At 44.0% G+C, this 27,558-nt stretch overlaps 1 protein-coding gene across 4 annotated transcripts in view; it reads right to left on the bottom strand.

The window, feature by feature from the left end:
• RIPOR3 (RIPOR family member 3) overlaps window positions 1–27,558 on the bottom strand; it is a 106,288-nt gene that overhangs the window by 41,869 nt on the left and 36,861 nt on the right. For all 4 annotated transcript variants that reach the window (XM_081196093.1, XM_081196094.1, XM_081196095.1 and 1 more), the window contains exons 2-8: window positions 19,075–19,202; window positions 12,239–12,385; window positions 8,506–8,584; window positions 7,226–7,249; window positions 5,077–5,130; window positions 1,544–1,693; window positions 476–539 (exon numbers count right to left, since the gene is read on the bottom strand). In XM_081196093.1, coding sequence (XP_081052219.1) covers window positions 476–539; window positions 1,544–1,693; window positions 5,077–5,130; window positions 7,226–7,249; window positions 8,506–8,584; window positions 12,239–12,385; window positions 19,075–19,175 — 619 coding nt within the window. In that variant the 5' untranslated portion in view covers window positions 19,176–19,202. The remainder of the gene's footprint in view (window positions 1–475; window positions 540–1,543; window positions 1,694–5,076; window positions 5,131–7,225; window positions 7,250–8,505; window positions 8,585–12,238; window positions 12,386–19,074; window positions 19,203–27,558) is intronic.

The following is a 27,558-nucleotide window of genomic DNA, read 5'->3' as shown; positions in this document are numbered from 1 at the left end:
CCACCCATTTCAAACCACGTGAGCAAATAAATATGTTTCACTTGACATCATGGTGCCCTCAAGTGATTGGCAGGTGGGCAGTGCAAATCATGGAAGTTGGAGGACCAAAGCATTCAGCCTACCAGCCAGAAACTGTTTCCCATCTCTGCTCTAAACCACTGTATATGATTATTACATGGTAGCAATTTACTATTAGAACCACCAAAAGTGGGTTGGCTTCTTGATTCTGAAGATGTCTGATGCTATTCAGTTACTGGCAGAAGACTCAATGGAAGTTTCATAAGAACCTGCCTCATCCCAAACTCCTTGGCAACATCTATAGTGAAAAACTAATGGCTGGTTTGAGAACCACACCGGTTTATTCTCAAGGGGGCAGTAGTGGAAAAGAGAAGCGATGCAACAATTCTGTTCTTGAATCCAGGATTTGTTCTTCATGCCCAGTGATGCCAAACCCCTAAGTAAAAGTTTGGTTTACCTTTCATCTTCAAATGAAACTCTCCCAAATTCACTTCGAGGGTACCCTCTATCAGACACATATCCTGAAAGAAAGAAAATGGCACTGAGCACAAGTTAGCATTTCAGAGTGATGGTCAAACATTTGCGCTAGGCACCAATTAGCACAAGCGCAACAGGATCTCTCCCCATTCTCTCCCCTCCTGTAACCCATTGTCCCTCAGTCTTCTCCGGGTGGTTGGAACAATTGTTGCACTGATGAAATGGTCTCCTGAATGCCCCGTTAAATGCAACCCAAAATGACCAACATGCATTGGTTTCTTTCTGCCTGTTAAGTTACTTGTTGGACTCATCCCAGCATAGACATGGATGGAAAAGGCAAGAGCTGGCAGATTTACAACCTACAAAGAAAATCTTTCCTGGAAGTAGTTAAGCAAGTTCATTACCATTTCACATACCGCAATGCAAGCCATGCAAAAAGGAATTGTGAAAAATAAATAAAATCCCTGGACATTTAAAAGGGGGTGGGATCTTCTTCAGGTAAGCTTGCAACTCCTTTATTATGGTTCCCCAGAAATGCTTCCTGTGTTTCATCTGCTTACAACAGACAGAATTTGGAAAAGAGTCCTAAATTCAGCTAAGAGGAGATTCACACCACAGATTCAAATTTTTAATGGTAATTATGTCTCCCCCCGAGGACCTTGCAAGCTGCAGTTCCACAGAGAGGGAGACTAGGGATCTCTGACACAATTCTTAGCCTGTTTACCAAAATGCAGCTCCCACGATTTTGTGGGGAAGCCATGAAAATTAGACTGGTAGAAAAGAAACATACATTAGTACACCTTTATATTGTCCTCGGCAAAATTAGTACCGAACACGTTGCAAACTCGCCAGCATCAAGCCGATAAGAGTGATGTAATCACACATTTCAGAGCATCCTCATTAGGCGGCACAGAATATAAATGTAATAAGTGCTCTCCAGACAGATTTTACAAGGGTGACATTGAAGAACAGTCAATGTCAACATTAAAATAAAACACACAAAAACCTGTGGATTACGAAGAATTGATAGATACAAAAGTAATTGTACCTCTGTGCATTCTTGAAGGTTTTTATAAAGTTCCACCAGGCTCTCTCTTGATGCTTTTGTGGACGGAGACATGGAAAAGGCATGTTTCATATTTGAAGCACCATCTCGCAACCTGCACTGGATGCTGTAAGCTTCATATAATTCATCTACCTTTTTAAAAAAGAGGGGGAAGAAAGGTAAAAAGATTGCAATTCATTCCAACAACTACAACAAATAATGCTTGACGCCTTACAGTTATCATGCATTTGAATGCAAAAAGTCCAAGTCTCTGGTCTACCCAGATAAAGCTGTGAATTTCGCCTGCTTGAAACCTTACAGAACCACTGCCAGCCAGCACAGCTTCTTATGTTCCCAGAGCTCATATATGGAAATATTGCAAGTAAAAACATTCTTATAAACATTCTTATAAAACCAATTGTTTTATAAGAATGGAGTTTTTCTTCAAAAGTTTACAATCCAAGGTACTCTCTGAATTGCAGCGTTCAGCATGCGCTCTCTTCAACAAAAACCAATGGGAGCTGAAAGTATTGTCTTTGACTTGATCATACTCAGTGAAATCAAGTAGGAAAAGTCAAGATCGGGTCTTGTTGAATACTTGAGGCTGATGGGTGTCCAATAACAATTGCAGGGGGTGCACAGGTTAGTCACCCTTGATCCACTCCAGTGCTGGATTACAGTTCCCATCATCCCTGACCACTGGTCCTGCTAGCTAGGGATGATGGGAGTTGTAGTCCAAAAACAGCTGGAAACCCAAGTTTGGGAAACACTAGTCTACTCCATCAGTGTTACTAAGGTTTCAGGCAGAGACCCTACCCAAGGTCTTTAAAGCTGGAAATGGTACGGATTGAACCTGAGGCATGATGAATGTTTTGCAACTGAGCTGGGACACTTCTGCAATCTAACTACCCGCTTTCTTGTGGCAGAAGAAATCTGCAAAGGCATTGGCTCATGCTATTCATTGGGAGAACACCAAAGTCCAAGGTTCAGTCCATCTTGCCAGGCACAGAGCAGCCTTCACCAAACTCCAGTGTTTTGGGCTACAACTCCCATCAACCCTAGAAAGCACGCCAAGCTGGATAGACAGGAGCCATATTCCAGAGACACCTGGTTGGCAAGGCAGATGTGGAGCACAGGACAATGTGGGAACCGGCCTTTGATCCCAGAAAAATCCTGGGAGGTTGGTTGACTGAGGAGAGGGCAATTTGCCTAAAGAAACCTGGCCTGCTGTCCACATTCAAATCCAACTCAGGCACCCACAAACAAAGCCTGTTTTCAGAGCTGTGGCAATAAGGAGGGATTAATCTGACATGTAACAGGATGCTAAAATTTGAGTGCATATGGCAGTAATGAAAATGCTTATGCCAAAGAGGAACAACTGTACCACTGTAATGTGCAACCTTAAAGCACAGTTTGCTCTAATTTTAAGGCCAATAAAATCCATAAACCCTTAATGAAGGCATACCCCTCATTCAAGCCAACAAAAGCACCAATGGGTAATTCTGCACAAAATATTTTAAAATCCTTTATTTGGCTTTCTAAAGTAGTCAGACAAAGGGGGTCTGCTGAGCACCATTTAAACCTACTGAGTCCTGTCTCTAAGAGTTAAGGGCATTTGATTCCTCTTGATGTCAGGCACAATCCTGCTCATGACATGCAACAATTCTTTACATGACAGATAAACTTGGCATGATGCCATGCTGCCTTTGTGCCTCTTTACAAGAATATTTAGTCTTGGCACCACCGAGTGGAAGCCATCAAAGTGCTGCAAAGTGCAATGGCCAACACAGTTATTGAAAGAGACCTTTTCTTCCTCAGATTACTTCATCAGAGTCAAGGCAGCGAGTATATCCAAAAGACAACGAAATGTTTACATGAAATCAGAGCAAGTCAAACCCAGATCTCGACAGAAAAGGTTTCTGCTGTTAACTGAATAGTGAAGAAGGAGGAAGAAGAGGAGTTTGGATTTGATATCCTGCTTTATCACTACCCGAAGGAGTCTCAGAGCGGCTAACATTCATAGAATCATAGAATCATAGAGTTGGAAGAGACCACAAGGGCCATCGAGTCCAACCCCCTGCCAAGCAGGAAACACCATCAGAGCACTCCTGACATATGGATGTCAAGCCTCTGCTTAAAGACCTCCAAAGTAGGAGACTCCACCACACTCCTTGGCAGCAAATTCCACTGTCGAACAGCTCTTACTGTCAGGAAGTTCTTCCTAATGTTTAGGTGGAATCTTCTTTCTTGTAGTTTGGATCCATTGCTCCGTGTCCGCTTCTCTTGAGCAGCAGAAAACAACCTTTCTCCCTCCTCTATGTGACATCCTTTTATATATTTGAACATGGCTATCATATCACCCCTTAACCTCCTCTTCTCCAGGCTAAACATGCCCAGCTCCCTTAGCCGTTCCTCATAAGGCATCGTTTCCAGGCCTTTGACCATTTTGGTTGCCCTCCTCTGGACACGTTCCAGTTTGTCAGTGTCCTTCTTGAATTGTGGTGCCCAGAACTGGACACAGTACTCTAGGTGAGGTCTGACCAGAGCAGAATACAGTGGCACTATTACTTCCCTTGATCTAGATGCTATACTCCTATTGATGCAGCCCAGAATTGCATTGGCTTTTTTAGCTGCCGCGTCACACTGTTGGCTCATGTCAAGTTTGTGGTCAACCAAGACTCCTAGATCCTTTTCACATGTACTGCTCTCAAGCCAGGTGTCACCCATCTTGTATTTGTGCCTCTCATTTTTTTTGCCCAAGTGCAATACTTTACATTTCTCCCTGTTAAAATTCATCTTGTTTGTTTTTGCCCAGTTCTCTAATCTGTCAAGGTCGTTTTGAAGTGTGATCCTGTCCTCTGGGGTGTTAGCCACCCCTCCCAGTTTGGTGTCATCTGCAAATTTGATCAGGATGCCCTTGAGTCCATCATCCAAGTCGTTGATAAAGATGTTGAATAAGACCGGGCCCAAGACAGAACCCTGTGGCACCCCACTAGTCACTCTTCATTCTCCTTTCCCTTCCTCCCAGTGGAGGATGATATACTTTTAACATTTATTCTTGGCTGACTATAATAGGACGGGAGCAATCTCTTGGCCTTGAATTAGACTAGTCCTCATGAACTAGTCACGAACCCAGCAAAATAGAGAGAGGAATATATATATTTCTGTGGTTTGGGGTTCTCCTGGCACAAGAGCAATAGCCCGCCTTCTTTTAGCTGTCATGCAGCTAATAATGGCTCCTTCCTTCCCTTCTCTCCGACCTCAAGCAGTTTTGCTTTCTTCCAAATATGCTGGCAGGGCATACAAACTGGTTCTACAGGCTAAACCTGGGCTGCGCTCAGTAATCACTCTGCATGGAGGCACCGCAAAAGAAGAAAAGAAAAGAAAAAAAGGTCTCCTCCTTTTGCAAAGAGAGCTATTGTGGCTTTAGAAAGCACCTAATGTGATTTGCCTTCAAACAGACTATGGCAAAAAGTATTTTTTTTTCTGCCCTACATTTGTTTATATCATGGCAGACAGAGAATATAAGCCCTTACCTTGCTTATATGAAATTCCAGTTTCCTGATATACCTTTCGACGGAGCGGATTTGCTTTTAAGGGAGGGACAAAAAGACGTGCAAGAGGTTATTTATACATCACCAAACACTGCACTGCTGGGAAAGAATTAAACTCGTTACCATGAGACATTGCCTAAACATGTGTTGTTGTTTTAAGAAGACTACGATGAACCAGTATTGGCATACCAATGAGGACTAACTGCATCCAAATTTTCGGTCACTACCACTGTCATCTGTACCAAGCGAGGTTTTGTTTTAATTTTTTAAAATCTTTGTCACCTTTCCACCACATAGCCGATCGACTCAGCCTGACAACTAAAGCAACACCGCTTAAAAACTGAAGTGCCAAAGAGAGATAGAAAAAGCTGCAGGCTCTTTCTTCAGAAAGAAGCTGAAGGCAAATGTTCCCCCTTGGACTGGTTGTAGGGTAGGGCCCCATTCACTTCAATGGACTGGCCTCCAGTGTGTAGAAGAAATACAAGATTCTGAAATAATCAGAATTGTACAGTTGGAAGGGGACGCGGGTGGCGCTGTGGTCTAAACCACAGAGCCTGGGGCTTGCCGATCAGAAGGTCGGCAGTTCGAATCCCCGTGACAGGGTGAGCTCCCGTTGCTTGGTCCCTGCTCCTGCCAACCTAGCAGTTCAAAAGCACGTCAAAGTGCAAGTAGATAAATAGGTACCACTCTGGTGGGAAAGTAAACAGCGTTTCCTTGCGCTGCTCTGGCTCGCCAGAAGCGGCTTAGTCATGCTGACCACATGACCCGGAAGCTGTACGCCGGCTCCCTCGACCAATAAAGCGAGATGAGTGCCGCAACCCCAGAGTCAGTCACAACTGGACCTAACGGTCAGGGGTCCCTTTACCTTTACAGTTGGAGTCTAGTCCAACCCCCTGCAATGCAGGAATATGCAGCTGTCCCACACAGGGATCAATCCTGCAAACTTGGCATTATCAGCACCACACTCTAAGCCACTGAGCTATAAACAAAGTTAATGAAGCAGTAGCATCAGTGTTCGAAATTCCCATTGTTCTAGGCGCATTTTGCAACAGGGAATTTCAATAGTGCAAGCCGTTTCTGAGCTCTGGGCACAGTACTGCGCCTAAGATTTCAGATTAAAAGTGCAGAGTGGAAGGAAAGTAGGACCTTTTTCTGCCTCCCCACTTCCAGCTACTCTCTGGAGACTGGAGAAGAGACCCTCTTAAGAATTTTAGGGGGGTGGGCAGGGGAAGGACTAGACCATGTGAAAAATGAACATAATATTTTAGCTGCAGTTCATTCATTTTCAGCTTTGTATTCTTTTTATTAAAAAAGCACCTAGCCATTTCGTTGTTGCGCCCATAACCTAGGTTTAAGGTGCCATTTAGCTCCTCACTTTCATATTTCAGTTTCTAACACTGAGTAGCATTGACAATTACTAAAAGATGAAGCATAACAGCTATAAAAGCTTAGCAAAGCAACTATTTTTTTTAATAACAGAATTCGGGGGGGGGGGGAATACTTTGGGAAAGATGGATTTTTAAAGCCTGCAAAAAAATCCATAGCGTATAGACATACTCTCCCACAGTTTGACTTTACCCTCAATGGCACATTCTTCCATTGCTCTCCAGACAGACAGATGCCAACAATCATCTAGGCATGCACATTGCACACTTCAGAGAAGAGAGAGCTCCACTGTCTGAGAGCCACCACAAAGAAGGCCCTGTCAGATCAGAATTACTGACCCCTGCATACAGATAGGTTCCAGAAGTTGGTACTTTAGATGCAGGCTTGTGGGATCTCCTTTGCATTCTTGCTCATGCTCCAAGGAGCACCAACCAGAATCTCTCACTCGCCAAGGCCCAGCCTTCATGCCACTAGAGTTCTCCAATGTTCATAAGCATTCAAGCAAATATTTGGGGGTAGTCAGGGAGAGTAAGGTCCGTCAATGGTTTTAAATATGGCTCTTTGACCTTGTGCTGCTTGCAGTGCACACATGCTCAGTCACCTTAAGCCAATTTTCATAATCATTAATAATATTTTTATGCTACTAAATATGCAAAAATCCGTAAATAGCTTACATCAAACACAATAAGCTTGATTTTTAAAAGACAAAGAAAAGTAAAACAGAATCCATCAACACATTTCTTACCTTATCCAAATCATAGTAGAAAGCCTGAAAGAGAAATGTGCTAAATTTTAGCATACAGATTACTACATCCACAATCATACAGTGAAGTGCTAGAAAAGAGTTTTATATATATATATATATATATATGGGGGGGGTGTTAGGGGAAAAAAGATGCTGGTACTCACCATGAAGTTGTTACAGTAACTGCCACACTTTTAACATTTTGGGGAGGGTAGTTGTTGCTGGTACTGTAAACCTTTGAGTACCCCCAGAAAAAAGTTCTGGTTTTATTGTTTCAATATATTGTTTTTATGTAGAAGTCTGCTCCTCCTCCTTGTGTTCCAGAGTTCTCAGCATCTTAATTGCAAGAGGGTGTTTTTTCGCTTTTATTAGCTGTGTGGTCCAGGTGGGCTTGAATGAAAGCTTTCACCGCCACAGCAGTGAGAAACCTCTGGCCTCCATCCCAAGAGCCACATGGTCTGGAAGATGTCCACAAAGAACCCATTTTTTGCAGCCTGTCTGAGCTCAGTGGGTCCTTTGAAGGGAGCAAGGAGAAGTTCTTCTGTCCAAAGGGCTGTACTGCTTTTTTTTTTTTTTTTTGAAGGCAGGGTTGTTGCAGCTCTACAAGCTATTTTTACTAGTAAGGTAAAGGTAAAGGGACCCCTGACAGTTAAGTCCAGTCGCAACCGTAAAGGTCATCTTGCTTTACAGGCCGAGGGAGCCGGCGTTTGTCTGCTCCACAGACAGTTTTTCTGGGCCATGTGGCCAGCATGACCAAGCCGCTTCTGGCGCAACAGAACACTGACACCAGAGCAGCGCACAGAAACACAGTTTACCTTCCCGCCGGAGTGGTACCTATTTATCTACTTGCACTTTGACGTGCTTTCGAACTGCTAAGTTGACAGGAGCTGGGACCGAGCAACAGGAGCTCACCCCGTCGCTGGGATTCAAACCTCCAACCTTTTGATTGGAAGCCCAAGGCTCAGTGGTTTAGACCACAGCGCCAGCAGGAGATAAAAAGGCTGGGCTCTGCAGAAATATATTTTGTCCTTCCTATGATTTAGGACTAAATTGGAGTGGGGCAACAGAAGATCCTTTCTGTTTAGATGTCGGTTTGGCCCGGTCATGTATAAAGCATGAAGTTAAGGCTCAATGTTTGGAACAAGTGGTGCATACAGCTCTGTGCCACCACAGATGCCAAGACCGAGTCCTATAAAAATATGGCAGACCACAGGTTCCCTACTCTTTGTTTACAGTGTCTACCAACAAATTATTGAAGTTAGAAAGAGAGAACAACTTACCAGCCGTGAGTTTCTTCTTGTATCTTTGTGGCATTCTGAGAGGTAATCTAGCTCAGCCTGATGCATTTCCAGATATTCACTACAGGAAGAGAAGAATCAGGTGTGATTATTATAAAAGTAAAGGTAAAGGGACCCCTGACCATTAGGTCCAGTCGTGGACGACTCTGGGGTTGCGGCGCTCATCTCGCTTTATTGGTCGAGGGAGCCGGCGTACAGCTTCCAGGTCATGTGGCCAGCATGACTAAGCCACTTCTGGCGAACCAGAGCAGCGCACAGAAACGCCGTTCACCTTCCCGTTGGAGCGGTACCTATTTATCTACTTGTATTTGATGTGCTTTCAAACTGCTAGGTTGGCAGGAGCTAGGACCAAGCAACGGGAGCTCACCCCGTCGCGGGGATTCGAACCACCAACCTTCTTATTGGCAAGTCCTAGGCTCTGTGGTTTAACCCACAGCACCACCCACTATGCATAAATCAGAGGGGAATGTTTTAGGGAAGTGGGAGATATGCAGGAGAGTATTGGGCATGGGAAGGTTACATCTTCACACACATGTATATACTTGCCTCCCCCCAAAGCAAAACATTAGGATCAGCTTAGAACAGATGTTTATAGAGTGAATTAAACATGCAAAATAATAATAATAATAAACTAAGCTTTTAAAAAAAGACCTTCAACCAGCTGTATTGCAACATTTTCAGCTTTTAATTAGAAATGCCAATAATCCTGGAATGAAGTGTTCTTATTGAATTGGCTAGCCTGAAATAGGAACCCTTTCAAAGAAAAGGAGGAAAGTATCTAGCCTCTACTTAATTACTCTCCTCATTCTCCGATTCAAGCACATCTTCAAAGGAGGTTGATTGGTGGTTACTTTAACAGGTATTAATCACCTGATATCATTATGACATCCAGGTGATTGACAGGTGGGTAGTCTGGCCCACCTGTAAAAGTAGGCCTAGGAAGGATGGGGATGGATCCAGATCCACCCCACCCACCACTGGAAAGATCCAGTTCCCCAGCCTTACTCTATGATAATCTATCTATCAACTATCTATCTATGTATCTATCTGTCTATCTATCGTTAACATGAAAGCCTCATTATTGCTTCATTCATTTGCCAAAGCAAGGAGGGTTCCCTGGCAATCAACAGATGCTGTCATTGCAATGCTGAATAAAGCCCTAGAACTTCACTCTCCCATTTTACCCCTCTTCTGCACCACTGCTCCCTGCTATTTTGGAGAGTCCATGGAAATCAAGGGTATGAAATGGAGAATGCCTGTTGCCACTGAACAATTACCCTTCAGGGTTCTGGCCTCTTAGCTCCTGCTGGGTCCAGTGGGACACACACACACCCCAACACACAAAGAGTAGAAGTAATAGTTACAGACTCAAAACTCCATGTGAGCTCCCAGGGGGCAAAAACCTCCTAGGCTCACATTCCTCTAACTTTGTGAGTTAATTCAGACCAGACATGAATAACTCAATTTTCTCCTCTTGTATTTAAAAAAGGATGCAGTCAGTGCTTACAAGATGCAGAACCTAAACAGGTCAGTGTGTTTATGTTAAGTAGCCTGTGCCTTTTCCAAGTTACTTTTGGGGGCATTTTCCCCTCCCTCTAACCATTGCAAAGACAGTCCCACCCATCCACCCGAGACACATTGTTCCTCCAGAATCCAGCCATTTGATCATCTGCCAATTAACACAAGAACAGTGGTCTCCGAAGCTAGTTTAAATATTTCTGCACTCCAACCTCTAAAACGCGGCAGTAAACTTACTGGAGCGAAAGGTTTGCTTGCTCTTATTTCATAAATTCCCAAGCCAAGCAAAGATAACACAAAACAAGTAGCTACCTGCATCAAAGGAAATTTATTATCCAAGAAAGACATTCAGGAGCTGAACAGCTAGCTATTTATTTATGACTGCTAGCGATTTTGGCATATATATATATATATATATATATATATATATATATATGGGTGTCAGCGTTTGTCAAAGTAAAAGTATAAGGCATGGATCAGGGCAGCGCTACCTTTAATTATAACACAACAATCCTTTCCCTCAATGGATATTGGTGGCAAGAATGGCAAGAAGTTGGTAGAGCAGGAGGCTCTTAATCTCATGGTTGTGAGTTCAAGCCCCACGTTGGGCAAAAGATTCCTGCGTTGCAATGAGTTGGACCAGAAGACCATCATAGTCCTTTCCAACTCTAAAATTTTATGATTCTACCTTGTTGACTACTATCCGTTGGGCATTCTCCACATGGCTGAGTAATAATAATAATAATAAATGATAAATTTTTATTTATACCCTGCCCTCCCTGGCCAGAGCCAGCCAGGCTCAGGGCGGCTAACACCAATAAAATTACAATAAAACATAATGTGGGGGGACAAACAAACAAACAAAAACCAGTTTATTAAAATACGGGTTAAAATACAATTTAAATGGCCATGTGTACATTTTCTTGGTTCCACTGAACTCCCCAAGGCTCTTTCTTACCAGTAAGCAGGAACACCTCAAGGTGAGATGACTGCAAAAGGCTGTAAGTGGGACTGCTTTGAAGGGTGGTTTAGAAACTGCAGCTGGTGCAGAATCCTGACCGCTGACCAGAGCAAGACAGTCTGACCATATAGCAGCCATCATGGCATGACTGCACTGGCTGCAAATTAGTTCCCAGGCCCAGTTCAAAATCTTGGATTTGATCTATAAAGTCTTCCACAGGACCACAATACCAACTCTACAAGTCTATGAATCTATTGTATGACCAGCTCTCCCCTCATGGTTCAAACTGGACCTTGCACTTGTCATCCGAGGCCTTTCTCCCTGAGAGAAGTATTGAGGATGACAGCATGAGAAAAAGCCTTCTCATTGGTGCCTCCCCATTTGCAGAATGTTCTCCCTAGGGATACATGGCTGGCACCATCACTATCTGTTTTAAGGTGCCATTTTTATTCACCCAGGCTTTTGGACCCTGATTTGAAGGGTAAATTATGCTTGCGGCCTCTTCTGCTGATCACCCTTTTTGTCGGGTGAGCTGAGCTACATCTGCCCTTTTTATAAATGTAAGCAAGGAGTATTTTAGACTGCTTTTTACTTGCTTTTAATGTTTCTGCAAGTCTCTTTGAGTTACATTTGTGGAAAATATGACTAATAAATACAACAACAAACAAACAACATCCTCCTCAAACTTTGTCTCTCTTGCTGACCATGCCAACTGCAAACAGTTACTCTTCAGACCCATGCAAAATGTGATTAGCAGCTAGCATCCACCAGCCATGAATGCCCATTTAAGCAGACACGTTCCAGTTGTCAATATTGGTTGAGGAACCATATTCAGCTATTGCAAAAGTACCAAGAAAAGGCATCTCTCCCTGTAGGGTGCTGGAGCACAGGGTGAGTTATTTCCTTATGCTATACAACACTTTGCAGCTGATGAATAAATGCTAATACAGTGAAGACAGTGAATAAATCCAAGACCCTTTTAGAATGTGGCTTGGGGGGGGGGTTTATTGGGTTATTGCTTTTGGCTTGATTTTATATGTTGTGGTCTTGTTGTGAACTGCCCTGAGACCTCCAGGTATAGGGCGGTGTATAAGTTGAATAAATAATAATAATAATGATTAATAAATGCACTTAGCAGCAGCTGAGTAAATGCTAACACAGAGAAGACAGCAAATTCCAACATTATAGTGTGATAAAAGGAATGGGCTGGGATGGGGAGAGAAGAGAAAGCCTTACTCGAGTCCTTTCTTCAAAGCTTCAAAAACTTTCTTCACTTGTTGTGGCTTGGGATCCAAGATGACCATCCCTTTCTGCAGAGAGGGATAGGTCTTGGCAGATTTCACTGACATTTTAGACCTCGTAGAACCTTTGCTGAGAGACTTCCTGCAGAAAGGGCAATTAAGAGAGAGAGGAGACCATGATGAATTTAAACAAGAACACAAATAGCTTGGCTTCACCGCCCATGATGAGGATGTAAGATTAGAAAGACGAGCCTAATTCCAAAACCTAATCCTCTGCATGTTAAATCAAAAATTACGGTAAATGGTACCCAGTCAAAGTGTGTTCTGGTTAGGAAGAGAGCAGTGCTACCTTAACAAACACATCTTCCAAAACCAGCGCAGGTGAGAATCACATGCTGCCCATTGATTGCTTTTTACACATACCCTCCTGATACTTCTGTACCTCAAACTCAGCCCTTCAGATGTTTTTGGCCTACAACTCCCATGATCCCTAGCTAGCAGGACCAGTGGTCAGGGATACTGGGAACTGTAGTCTCAAAACATCTGGAGGGCCGAGTTTAAGAAAGCCCGATTTAAACCTTCCTATCCTTGCCAGTTCTCCCCCAGAATTTTATTTATTTATTTGATAGAATTTTACATCATCCCTCCATAAAGGTTTCCTAGCTGTTTACAATAAGACCTACTGAAAGACAAAACAGCAGTCAGAAACAAGCTAGCAAGCAGCATTAAACTAAAAATAAAAGCCTGAGATGTTTTTATTTTATTTCATTTTTAAATAAATTGTTTCCCTGGAATAGAAGAGTTAACAGTATTAGTAGAGTAGACATTTAAGCATTGCCAAAGAGAGAGAGAATGATTCATCTACAAAAAAAAGACAAAGGATGTATTAGCCCTACTTAGAGTAGACCCATTCAAATTCATGGACATGGCTAACTTAAACCCAAGGGGTAGAGTTCAACGTCACGCTGTGACGAATGTTCCATCTTTGCAAACTTTACAGCTTGCCAAATGAAACAATCGCCCAGCCTCTTTCTCTCCCTGCCACGCAGTATGCAGGTCTGGGGTTCCCCCATCCATACCCCTAGCCAATTTTGGGGGGCATGGGAAAGAAGAGGGGAGAAGCCCTGTTGAGCAAACGAAAATCTCCATATTTATTTATATACTTGCTTCAGAATGGCTTCTAAACAGTTTGCAAGTGTAAAACTAATTATAAAAGCATCCACACATAACCGAAATATACAAATAATAAAAGCACCCATCATTAAAATGGATACTGGAACAAACTCATTGAAACAGGGTAGCCACTGAAACTGTTAAAACAGCCATTAGATCTGGAGGTTCAAATCAGGAAAATGCTTACCTAAACATGTTGCTGGACTTCCATTTCCCATTACCGCCAACCTTTGGCCGTGCTGGCTGCGCCTGGCGGGAGATGGAGTCCCATCAACATCTGAAGGGCCACAGGTAACACACACCCTCAATCCGTGTATTAACCAGTGCCATTTGGTCTGTACCCTAACCAACGGCCACCTGGGAAGAATATACTAACCATGTCTGCTCAGAAGGAAGTCCTACTGAATTCAGTGGGGTTTATTCCAAAGTAGGTGGGGATAGGATTGCAGCCTAACCTACTCTGGCGTTTCACTGCAATGTTAATGGATAATAACATCCGTTTCACTTACACAATGCACAGTTTCTTGACAGTAAGCCCCACTGAAGTCATTGAGACTATGTTGCGTTAAACATAGTGGGCGGTACCCTACTAAGTCCTACTCAGAGCAGACCCAGCGGCGGAGCATATGCCCATGCTGCCCAGGGCAGGCGGGCACGCTCCCAAGGGGGGCGTGGTGCGGAAGGTGCCCTCCCGGGTACCTGGAGCAGTGAGCACGCCCTGCAGCCGGGGGCGGAGCAAACCGCCCATGGCGGACATTTGGCGCACCACCCACTCATAACTCCCAAGCTCCCCCAAGCTGTCAAAATGAAGGGGGAAGGGGGGAATGCTGCCAGCAAAGCGGAGCAGCTCCCCACCCCCACCCCGATGGCTCGGGGTAGGCTTGGGAGTTGCGGGCAGGCGGTGCGCCAAATGTCACCCCCCTCAGTGAGGGCACCCGGTACAGTCCGCCCCCACTGTCCCCCCTTCCTACGCAGACCCTGAGCGGACGCACTGAAATTAACAAACCTTAGTTAGTCATGTCCTCAGCTTCAATGGGGCGACTCTGAGTAGGACCACCATTAACTACCACTCAGAAGAATTAGGTTGTACACTATTTGTCTAGAGAGAAATTCAAAGAAAGAAAGAAAGAAAGAAAGAAAGAAAGAAAGAAAGAAAGAAAGAAAGAAAGAAAGAAAGAAAAGTCCCTATCATTCTCTCTACTTAAACAGTGAGTCATCTTACCTCTCTGTAAGATAAAGAAAACTAAATCTTTAAACTTCTGCCCTCCTTGCTAAACCAACTTATTTTTTGTTCCTCCTTTGGAACACAGGACAGAACAAGTTGCATTAATTTAAGAGTCCCACTTGGAACAAAAAAACTCAGTATCTTTTACAGCATAATACTATGTAGCTGTGTAAATACAAAGAACCACTGAACCACTGAGCATTGCTCACCTATCCAAGAAAAGGCAGTCCAGGGAATCTCTGTTGAAGGTGGTCTTTTTTCTGACAGATTCCTGGCTAGTTTATCTCTCTCTTGGAATACTTGATGATTTGTACCTGACTTTTACCAACTCCCTTGTCCTTTAATCATTTATTTACTTTTCAGAAAGTCAAGCTCAGTAAATTCTTGCCTCCTTTAACATCATCCATTCTCTCCTTGCAATCAACTGGATTTCCACCCCACCTGTTAATAAACAAACAAACAAAGGCTGCAGCAGACACACCTGGCTAGTTCTATCAGCTGTTGTGAGAGTGGTGTCTTGGAGCTCAATCCTACCCATGCTTACTCAGAAGCAAGACCCACCATTTTCCAAGAAAGTACATTTACCATTGCAGCCTCAGGGCTCTTTACAATGTCTGCTAGTGCAAGAACTCTTGGTTAGTGGATGGGTGAGTTTTAGGGTTGTGCAACAGAGAGATCCAGTGCAAAAGCTGCACTAGCGGAAACTCATTGTGTAAGCGATTACGCAATCCATCGGGCAACAAAGTTATCAGCAAACTGCTTGTGCTCTTCTCTTACGCGGTAGCATTCTGCTGGTGCAAAACATTTTGCCAGCAGCAACAAATATGCCACTTAGTGACTTTAATTTAGCACTACGTCGGATAAAACCCTCCGTTATATGCAGCAATTGATGTGTACCTAGAATTTGCCCTCTCTAGGAATGAATGAAGGTTATCTGACGAGAGGGATAATGTGATCCTATTAAAGCTTCCAGTCACTTACTTAAGAATCTCAGTGATGTATGCTTAGATCATACTGCAATTCTCTGCCAAGATCAAAGTAATGTCCATTGAACTCAGTGTGATTGTCTACTAAGTAAATATGCAGAGTCTGGACCTGCACAGTTCTAACCCCTGAAGACTGCTTTCGGCATAATCAGAAATGTCGGGGGGGCAGCCAGTTGATCCTTCATTGTTTTGCATAACTATGTGGCAAAGCAAGGATCAGAAGTGGCTATGAGCTGACTCAACTCTTTCTTTGAAGAAGTCTCCTTCTTTGGAGGTCTTTAAGCAGAGGCTTGACAACCATATGTCAGGAGTGCTCTGATGGGGTTTCCTGCTTGGCAGGGGGTTGGACTCGATGGCCCTTGTGGTCTCTTCCAACTCTATGATTCTATGATTCTATAACTGGCCTTAGTTTATGCCTTCTTCTAAAGCAGTATTTCCCAAACTTGGGTCTCCAGCTGTTTTTTGGACTACAACTCCCATCATCCCTGACCACTGACCCCACAAGCTAAGGATTATGGGAGTTGTAGTCCCCAAAAAACCCCACCACAGCTGGAAACACTGTTCTAAAGGTTTGGGAGCCCTTTTTGGACCTGGCCACCCTGCACTGGAAACAAGTCTCTAATCCAGCATTTGGCTTTAATTGCAAACTATGAAGCTGAGTTCACACTATGGGTGGAAAGCTCACGGGGTCCTCCATCTGTCTTCAACCTTATTATCAGAGCAGCAAATATCAACTTACTTATTATCTCCCACCTGCCATGGGACCCAAAGTTCTAAAGCAGTCACAGATCCAGTCACTGACCACACCTCTACCTGCTTAGCTTATGGGCCCTGGGACCTAGCAAAAATGATGCCTTATCAAAACACTCATCCAGGTGCGTTATCCTTTGATTTTCAACTTAAGCTGAAACAAGGACAATTAAATGCAATGGAAGGGGGAATTCTTCCAAAAATTATTGTGGTCAAGACCCAATGCACTGTTAAACCTCCTTAAGAATGTTGATGTCAATTGGCTTCAGTGCCGCCTTTTAAGACAGTGTTGGATTGTGGCCTGTATCTTGCAATGTTCAAGCTCCAAACTCCTTGTAGTTTGAGCGTCTGGCCATAAACATTGCCTACAAGTGGTGCAGAAATCATAAATAACAGCAGCATCTGTTTTCTGGAAGTCCTGAAGCCTACTCGCAGTGCAAGCCCTTCCTAGCTAAAATGGGACTTCGGTTTTGCAATCTCTCCACCACCCTGCAAAAGTACATAAAGACCTGATTGTTGTTGCTTTTAAAAATGCTTTACAACTGGATAGTAACTGGATAGCCTTTGGGGAAATGTAAACTCGCTTCTTTGGAGCATTCTTACTCTGCTGGAGGTGCTCTGGTCCTGGAAACAGCTGTTCGACTCCTTTCCCTGTAAGAACTCCCACTATGTACTGCAGTTTCAAATCTGTTTGTTCAATTGCCTGCTTGGTTTTCTTCTCCCTGCCCCCCCAAATCCCCGCCTTTTGAAGTTTAGACAACCAGCACAATGCAGAAAGGACTTGCTGGAGCTTGATATTGTTCAGGTTTTATAATGGAAGTGGAAATCCATGTACATTTATGGATGTATTTTGGGGTGAGTGTAATCAACCTAAGAGTCTGTCACCTTCTCCCATGCGAATCTGCCACATTGGTGAGATCATCTTCAGAGGCCCTAGCAAATGGTAGCCAACACTCTATATGTTGTTGGACTCACCACAGCCATCATGACCAATGGTTAGAGATTATGGGAGTTGATGTACAAAAATATCTGGAAGGCACCATACTGACTACCCAGTCCATATCCTCCCACCATCCAAAATCAGAGGTTATGAAACCCCTTCTCAAGGAAGATTATTTTCTGTTTAGTGCTACATGAAAACTTTTAGATTTGCCCATGCCTTTTAGTTATATGTCTATCCTAGGAGAGGTTGTTAACTCAGTTTTTACTGTGTTTGCTTTTACTATATTCATATGACGATGATGATTGCTTTATTATACACCTTTAGGCATTCCTTTTTAACCAGGCCTTTAGTTGATTTGATTGACATCCTATGCCTTTTTAAAATGTGGTTCTTTGGGGGGGGGGAGCGTTATTGTGGTTTTATATTTTGATTTTGTTCTGTGAACCTCCTTGACACCTCCGGGTATAGGGCGGTATATAAATTCAATATATAATAATAAATTAATAATAATAATAATTTAAATTTGTATACCGCCCCTCATATGCAGATCTCAAGGTGGTTCATGACATAAAATGACAATATAAAAACCACAAAATAAGTACAGTGGTACCTTGGTTCTCAAACGCCTTGGTACTCAAACAACTTGGAACCCAAACACTGCAAACCCGGAAGTAAGCGTTCCGGTTTGCGAACTTTTTTTGCGAATTTTTTTCCGTTTTGAGTGTTACACTTCCATTTTGAGTGTTACGCTGATGTCTGCCTGTTTTTGCTATTTATTTTGAATTTTTGTTTTTGCAGCTCTTTTTGTTATGTTTTTGCGACTGTGTGGAACCCAGTTCAACTACTGATTGATTGTGTGACTGCGGTAGATTGTTTATTGCTTTCATTTTAAAAGGCACTGGATGTCAATCTTGTAAGCCACTCTGAGAGTCATGGCCGGAGAGCAGCTGAAAAATATTTTAAACCAATTAAAATAGTACCTTCTCTGTGTTCAAACCCCTTCGCTCTCCCTCACATGCAGCCATGCCTGCTCCACATACGTTCATTTGAGTACACAAGCGTCAGATGCAACACTCTAACACAACATTCAAGCACATAGGCCTCATTCAGTCATTGCAATAAGACTGGGTTTCTGGTTTAGTGGTTTGATAGGATCAAGGATCGTGGTCCCTGCAAGCTTCCTGGATAATCCCACTTCATGATTCCTCTGGAGTGGGCTGGAGAAATAAACCAGGAAGCCTTGGCATCCAGTTATATCTGGGCCTGGGGATGGATGAATCATTTTGCACCCTGCATGACCGTTAAGTACTCAGCTTGCATACCTGCAAGTATCTAAGTGGGGGAATAGCAGGGGGTTTCACATGAAAATTGCACATGGGCAAGAACTGAAACCCCAGGAACATTGGAAGATGCCCTGTACTGAGTCAGGACAGGTCACCCAAGCCCTTCATTGTCAACACTGGCTGGCAGCAGCTCTCCAGAATTTCAGACAGGGGTCTCAGTCCTACCTAGAGATGCCAGGGATTGATCCAGAAACCTTCTGCATGCATAGCAGATGTTCTACCACTAAGCTAGCCCTCCTTGCCCAGAGCTCTCAATCCAATTTGGGGAGCGGGAAAATGAGGAGCTACTAAAACAAATGTGATGGGAGAGCAGCTTGTGGCTTTGAATGGCTAGGTTGAGCCAAAATAACAAGACGCTAATAAGCGGAGGAAAAGAAAAAGGAACTTGTTGCTTGTAACTGTGTGACTCACATTAATTTTCGGCTCTGCGCGTTGCTGAACCCAGCAAAGGAGCAGCTCCTGCTGATCCTTCCCCCGTCAGCAGGGGAGTCAAATGTGAGCTTCACCGACATGGTTCCTGGTTAGCGGGTCTGTTGCCTCTGGAAATAAAAGGAGAAACAGATGAAATTAGACAGGGAGTAGATAAAATGCTCAACTATTTGTACAGAACAAGGGGTTATTTTTTAAAAAAAAAATCCTGCAGTCAGGATAGCTCAGTTGGTAGAGCATGAAACTTTTAAATCTCAGGGTTGCAGGTTCAAGCCCCATATTGGGTGAAAGGTGCCCTGCACTGCAGGGGGTTGGACTAGATGACCCTCGTGGTCCCTTCCAACTCTATGATTCTATCATTCTATGATACTACGTATCGATTGATATCATGTATTGTCCTTAAAAGGAGAATTGCAGGAGTATTGTGCAGAAGTTGGCTCGTGAATTGACTGCATTCCCATCGTCCCTCTACAGATCTGTCTGCTAAATGCATTTTCTACATTTCCCCGCCACAACAAACAACCCATTTAATACATCCTCCATTGTATCAGCAGCTGCACCAGCTAATCTGTTTTGCAAGCTATAATTGTGTTGTTCCTCTGCTGCCCCAAGGAAACTGACAGTGCTTATAGTTGTGGATGATTTAGCAGTACAGTGGTACCTTGGTTTACGAACTTAATCTGTTCTGGAGGTCCATTCTTAAACCGAAACCGTTCTTAAACCAAGGCATGCTTTCCCTAATGAGGCCTCCCGCCCCCAGTGCCCTTCCACTGTTTGGATTCTGTTCTTAGACCGAGGTAAAGTTCTCAAACACTACTTCCAGTTTTGCAGAGTTTGTAAACCAAATCGTTCATAAACAGGACTGTTCTTAAACCAAGGTACCACTGTACTCAATCACTGCTGTTCCAGGACGGTTGAGCAGTATGCAATTCACATATAAAATAGGTGATGTGGAGAGAGACCATTGGTCCAACTGGCTCAGGATGGCCTATGATGACAGGCAGTGATTCCCTGGGGAGAGTCAAGGACTGAACCTGGGACGTTCTCCATGCACATCATGTGCCCCACCACTGAGTTATGGCTTTTCTCCACATGCATGGTCTGGGTTGCACCACTTACTCTACAGCCCAACTCCTGTGCTGTACATTTGCTTGGAACAATGTAGCACCAAGCTACTGTTGTTGTTGCTGCTGCTGCTGCTGCTATTACCAAAATACACACACATACATGAGATCTCATTTCTGGGCAACTGTTCAGCTGCTCCAAGCTAGCATCCCTAGCAAAACAGAAGTCCCTGCCTCTCTTACAATTTCCAATCAATGGTCCAGCTGTCAAGGGAAGAAAGAGATGAAGTCAGACTATTCATCGGCACCAAAATACCCCTTCCCCCAGCATCAGCCTGGCAGTGCTTTGCATAATTCTGTAACTGGATCCACACCAACGGGCTTGCACAGACTTCCACTGAAAGTTACACTGGACTCTTGTTTGTTTTTCCAGAAGTTGCCCGATATAGCTTTACCACACCAGGATCAAAATCTTGGTCGCTGGCAGGCTTTTGCTCCCAAAGCACAACATTGCCTCTCATTAATTAATCTAACTCAGGTCATGTTGGCTTCCCCCAACAAACGTGGTTTCCTTTGGCTGCTGCTTCTGTTCCCATCATCACTCACTCCCTTTTGTTCCTTGGGGGAATCTGGATTCCTAGTGCTGCATGTGCGTAGAATTTAGTCCCACGTCTTAAAATGCAACATACATGTAAATTCAGTCCATTGCAGTGAAAGGATGATAATGAAGATCTCTCTCTCTCTCTCTCTCTCTCTCTCTCTCTCTCTCTCTCTCTCACACACACACACACACACACACAGCTGAACTGCAAAGTAAGCAACAAATCTAAATGTTTGCCTTTAAAAAAAAATTGTGAGGCACCCAGATCCTGCCACTCATTCCAAGCAGAACTCCCATTCACATCCGGAAGAGAACTTCTCTAACTTCCAGACAAAATGCCTTTTTGAATGCTATTAGCAATTGTGTAGATGGGCTTTCAAGGAGGAAACAGCATGTGCAGGGGGCCTGAACTGAATGGAGACTTTGGGCAGTGGCCAGGGGTGGGCAGGGAAGAGCTTTAACCTCCCTCCCACCCTGTTGCAGTCAAATCTGCTCCCCCCATGCCCGCTATTTAAACCTGGCATGGGGGAGCTCCCATTGGCAACTGCTATAAAAATGAAACATTTGCATGAGTAGTCTGAATAGGGTTTAAGTTTAAATGGTCCTGGACCCCCATATTGTACCATCCAGCTGCCTTTATTCAGCAGTCATCCAATGTCAAGCTCTCAACAGAAAGCGAATGTGCTGATCTATATAGTGACCACAACCATTTTCACCACAAGTCAGCACTTTGTTGCACATATTTGTATAGAATGTGTCATTTCCCCCAAGGGGACTCAGTTGTTCCAACTGGGCAATGAGGGAAATTCTAATGATCTCCAGAGCTCAACATGATCAATAGATTGGTGATCTACTGACCTGGTTTGGCTGGCAGGATAAAAGGTAAAGGAGCCCCAGACTGTTAGGTCCAGTCGAAGGTGACTATGGGGTTGCGGCACTCATCTTGCTTTCAGGGTGAGGGAGCCGGTTTTGGCCACAGACAGCTTTCCAGGTCATGTGGTCAGCATGACTAAACCGCTTCTGGCACAACGGGACACTGTGACAGAAGCCAGAGCATACGGAAACACCATTTACCTTCCCGCCACAGCGGTGCCTATTTATCTACTTGCACTTTGACGTGCTTTCGAACTGCTAGGTTGGCAGGAGCTGGAATAGAGCAACGGGAGCTCACCCCGTCGCGGGGATTCGAACCGCCAGCCTTCTGATCGGCAAGCCCAAGAGGCTCAGTGGCAGGATATTCCCACGAGGCCTGCAAGCTGACTTGGTGCGAAACAGAGAAAAGTCATTCCATCATTGCAATCATTAGAGCTGAAGTAAATAAACCACTTAATAATAAGGTTTTTTTATATAAAAAAAGACCTTGCATAACAAGCAATTAAAAGAAGACATTTGCAGGCTTGACCTTGTGGTTATTTCCTGACCTCGCTCCCATGACACCAGATGTGCAGGGAATAAATAAATTCCTGAGGCCTCTGTTTTATTCTCTGGTGTGGAAATCTTTGCAATATCAACTCAAGAAAGTTGTCGTAGTGTGTGTTCTGCCGCTGGAAGAGTGCAATGGAAGGGGAAGGGGAAGAAGGGCATTGCCCTCTTGTTGATGTTCCAAAGAATGTTTTCGGGCCACTTCTGTTGCACTCAGAAAATCAGTTCATATGCACCCAGGACCATCATCTTCTCTGATCCCAGACTTTGGCACTACCCTAAGGAGTCTCAAAGCGGCTAACTATCTCCTTTACCTTTCTCCCCCACAACAAACACTCTGTGAGGTGAGTGAGGCTGAGAGACTCCAGAGAACTGTGACTAGCCCAAGGTCACCCAGCAGCTGCATGTAGAGGAGCGGGGAAGCGAACCAGGTTCACCAGATTACGAGTCCACCGCTGTTAACTACCACACCACACTGGCTCTTGTTTCTGTTAAAGCTCAGCACAATGAGCTTGCAAAGGAGTAGGTGCTGCAGTGCCTACTGAAGTCACCAAGTGAAATATACTCAGGGTCCTGTAGTGATTTCATGCTCTTTATTGCAGCTTGTAAAACAGTAATTCATTTGCCCCCCCCCCAAACCTCAGGCTTTTATATACATTATTTACGCAATGAGTCCCAACTGATTGGCTGATTCTGCTTCCCTCCTAGAGCCTGATTGGTCTTTTCCTGCAGGCCAATCAGTTGTTGTTTTCTACGATCCTACCAGCCTAATGGGCTGATTAACTTTCTCCTGGAGCCTGATTGGTCTTTTCCTGCAAGCCAATCAGTTGTTGCATTCTAGGATCCTACTTGCCTATTGTTCTAGGATCCAAGCTTAGTACATAACACCAGCCTTGGGTCGTCCACCGTGAACCCCAAGACCTTCGCACTGATTATTCGAACAAAAGACCCCACACATTCTTGGCTTCTTTTCTGCTCCTTCCCTTCCCCTGTTCCTTTAGATCCCAGTGCTAGCCTAGGAGAAATTATGAGTGGGAAATTGGAGCTGAACCTAGGCATTTCTGAGGATCCCAGGGGCTACTTTTGGCACGCGTGTGTGTCCACTCTGCTCTCTGTGTGTTACCTGTGTATGTGTGGAACATGTGAGCCTTACCATGAAACTCTAATTCAGATTTTTTGGGGGGGGGGGGTTAAATTTAAAGAAGTGCAGAAACTTATTTACAACTGCTCCTAATTAAATAGAATCTGGCCTCCATTCAAAGGCTTCTTTCCCTGCCAGGGAGGAGCTCGGAAGGAGACCTCCAAAGATGTATTGCTGAAATCCATCTGCAAAGTTCACTTGGCCCGGTCAGGCTGAGCTCAAGCCTCTAAGTATTTCTCTTCCCTTGCCCTCCGCTTGGGGTATGTGCACAGTCAACTTCGGTGGGGGGGGGGACGAAACACTGGAATGAAATGGGGGCTAGTCAGTTAGAATCGTAGAATTGAATCATAGAATTCTAGAGTTGGAAGGGACCATCCGGGTCATCTAGTCCATTTTCATTCATTCCGCAACAATTCATGCGCAGAACAATCAAGGAGCACTCCGATTTCGGGTGGCCACCCAGATGCCTGTGGGAAACCTACAAGCAAGATTCAAGCACAACAACCCACGCCCTGCGATTTCCAGCAACTAGTATTCAGAAGTAATATTGTCCCCGACAGTGGAGGCAGTGCATAGCCATTATGCCTAATAGCCATCAATAACCCTCTCCTCCATGAATTTGTCTTTGTTGTTGTTGTTGTTGTTGTTGTTTAGTCATTTAGTCGTGTCTGACTCTTTGTGACCCCATGGACCAGAGCACACCAGGCACTCCTGTTTTCCACTGCCTCCCGCAGTTTGGTCAAACTCATGTTAGTAGCTTCGAGAACACTATCCAACCATCTCGTCCTCTGTCGTCCCCTTCTCCTTGTGCCCTCCATCTTTCCCAACATCAGGGTCTTTTCCAGGGAGTCTTCTCTTCTCATGAGGTGGCCAAAGTATTGGAGCCTCAGCTTCAGGATCTGTCCTTCCAGTGAGCACTCAGGGCTGATTTCCTTCAGAATGGATAGGTTTGATCTTCTTGCAGTCCATGGGACTCTCAAGAGTCTCCTCCAGCACCATAATTCAAAAGCATCAATTCTTCAGCGATCAGCCTTCTTTATGGTCCAGCTTTCACTTCCATACATCACTACTGGGAAAACCATAGCTTTAACTATACAGACCTTTGTTGGCAATGTGATGTCTCTACTTTTTAAGATGCTGTCTAGGTTTGTCATTACTTCTCTCCCAAGAAGCAGGCGTCTTTTAATTTCGTGGCTGCTGTCTTACTCCCTTTTAAAGCAATCTAGGCTGCTGGTCGTCACTGCCTCCTGTGGGAGTGGGTGCCATAGTTAACTATGTGTACTGTGTGAATAATTACTTTCTTCGCAAAAGAAGTACTTTGTAAAACTGGGTTGTGGGTTCATTGTGGTTTGTTGCAAATGAAAAGCCAGTGCATGCTGCCCAATCATTTCCACTTTGATCTTCCGCCCGCACAGGTGGGAGAAACAAACCAGGAAGCCATGCTTAAGCTTGGATCCTCACCATGTCTGAGCCTAGATTGTGGTTTGTTTTTTGCTTATAAGTCAGGATATGACGCTGCAGAGCCCAGGAAGTTCCTTGATTATTATTTTTTTAGGGAGTTGCATGCAGTGCTGGCATTCAGCAGTGGTGGCATACAGTGAGGGGGGAAAGTACCGTATTTTTCGCTCTATAAGACGCACCAGACCACAAGACGCAACTAGTTTTTGGAGGAGGACAACAAGAAAAAAAATATTCTCAGAAGCCAGAACAGCAAGAGGGATCGCTATGCAGTGAAAGCAGCAATCCCTCTTGCTGTTCTGGCTTCTGTGATAGCTGAGCAGCCTGTATTCGCTCCATAAGACGCACACACATTTCCCCTTACTTTTTAGGAGGTAAAAAGTGAGTCTTATAGAGCAAAAAAATACGGTATTTGATCCCCTGCTAAATTTGCCTGTTCGCCCTCTGACGAAGAAATGACCAGTCCATAATTTTAATGGTAGGTTTATTGTAGCTGTGAGAGACTGAATAACAACAGGAAAAACCCCAGAAGAGAAAAGTCAGAAATTGATGTGCATGAATGGACAATTGTAGGGGTGCCTATTATGTGGCAGCAAAGGAAGCAAAAAAAAGAGAGAGAGGCTGCCTCCTCTATTGCATCTGCAAGAAATCATTCAGTTGTGCTTTTCTGAGTTGCGTCTAGCCTCCTGAATTCAGCGATAGATCTATGGAAACCTTGGCATAGATAGCTGTGAGTCAGTTTGCAAGACACTTGGAGGATGAAATCACTCCTGTCCTCTCAAGTCTTGTTACAGCTGATACAGCCACAGCACACACACCACTGTATCTCCCTCTCCTTCTCCTGTCATCTTCACTGTGTCAATTTTTAGACTGTAAGCCCCTTGGGACAGAGACCTGTCCTCTTGAATTTTGCAACGCACACATTGCTGACAATACTGATGACACAGCGAGATATATTCTCCCCTCTAGTAATTATTTACACTTTTGACTACTTTCCTTTAACACTACCCCCTTTGACTGGTTGTTTCTGGGCTCTGCCAGTTCAAAAGATTTGCAAGGAAAAAATGACTCATTACCCTTTCTACCTCCTAAAACCATTTTAGGTGATGTTTTTCTTTTAGTTATGGGCTCAAATAATATTTACTTAAGTTCAGTAAACTACCTCTGTGCATGGTTGCCAGATGTCCAGGACTGACCTGGGCAGAACAGGAACTGCTTTGTCCAGAGTTGAGGGCTGCCTTCAACCTGGGCATGGAAGCAGCAAAGTTACGCCTGATTACGTCTCACTGATGTCACTGGTCCCTAAGAGCTTAGAACAACCCCTCCCTGGATTGCAGCCATCAACCACAGCAGGCATCGCCAGAGGGGAACAGGTAGACTTCCTCTCTCTCTCCCTCTCTCTCTGAGACACATAGGGCCACATAAAAAATGCATATACAGTGGTACCTCGGGTTACAGACGCTTCAGGTTACAGACTCCACTAACCCAGTAATAGTACCTTGGGTTAAGAACTTTGCTTCAGGATGAGAACAGAAATCACGCAGCAGCGGCACGGCAGAGGTGGGAGGCCCCATTAGCTAAAGTGGTACCTCAGGTTAAGAACAGTTTCAGGTTAAGAACAGACCTCCAGAACGAATTAAGTTCTTAACCCGAGGTACCACTGTATCTTGAGCTCTTGGCAGATTTTGCCCAGAGGCTTTTCACAACAACATGGTAAGGGTTAAAGCTTATAAAATGTTAGGGAAATGGCAAGGACATTGCTGTTGTGCAAAAACATCAGAACTGGGTCGCCGTTACTATCAAAGTGCTTAAATACCAGGGCTAATTAAGTTTCAGCTCTTAACTTTCACCGCAGTGTTAAATCTACTGGGAAAATAAACTCTGCGTTTAACCTCTGCTCCCAGGCATTTTTTCAGAGAGACCATTGACCTCAGTAGCAGTGTCATCCTAACAAGATACTTCGCTATGCAAACATTCCAAAACTATGATATTAAGAATCAGCATCTTCTATCTGTAAGACGATCCAATTGCTGGCACTGTAATGATGCCGTTGGTGCTATAATTAAATTGCATTTACTTATCTATGCTTTAGAAGCTGAGATGCCCATTATTTAAAAACTTTGGCGCCACAAAAGTACTTATGGAGGTTCCTTGAATAGTGGTGTTTTATTTCATTTTTATTTCCATGCGAGCAACAACTATCGGTTACGGTAAATGTCCAACATTAAGTACATGGCATGTGTATGCCAACAAAGGTGGATGAGTTTTGTGAATACCTGGAAAGCGCTATACAAGTGTGGGTGTCCTCAAATCTGGAACACAGATAAAGGAATGTGGGCAGTCATATTAGGCAACTGCCAATGTTCACCAGTGAATCTCTGAGATTCCAGGCAATATTTCTCTGGGATTGTGTGCATTCCCATGTGAATGCTGATAAGCCACCAAATTTCTGACATTCACTGTAATGTATATGTGTCTGTTGAAAAATAAACACAAGTTCTAGTAATGTTTAAATTCCTAATCTGGTTTGAGGCAGAGTCTCAAAACCTGTCCCACAGAGCAAAATGTCTGGGGGTATGGGGATGCATTAAAGAACACATCCCCAAATGGTTTCCTGGGATAGATGAATGTAATATTTCCTGGACATAAGAAGCTGCCTTATACTGAGTCAGACCATTCACCTGTGTACATCCTGTATATTTGTAAATAAATGCAAATATTGCAAAATGCCAGAAGCCCCCAGTAAACTCAACCCAAAGAAGACCAAACCCACTGAACTC

The sequence above is a fragment of the Podarcis bocagei genome, assembly GCF_964188305.1.
Source record: "Podarcis bocagei genome assembly, chromosome: 5".
Lineage (NCBI taxonomy): Eukaryota > Metazoa > Chordata > Lepidosauria > Squamata > Lacertidae > Podarcis > Podarcis bocagei.
The sequence above is the reverse complement of the archived record's forward strand: the minus strand, read 5'-3'. Positions and strand labels throughout refer to the sequence as shown.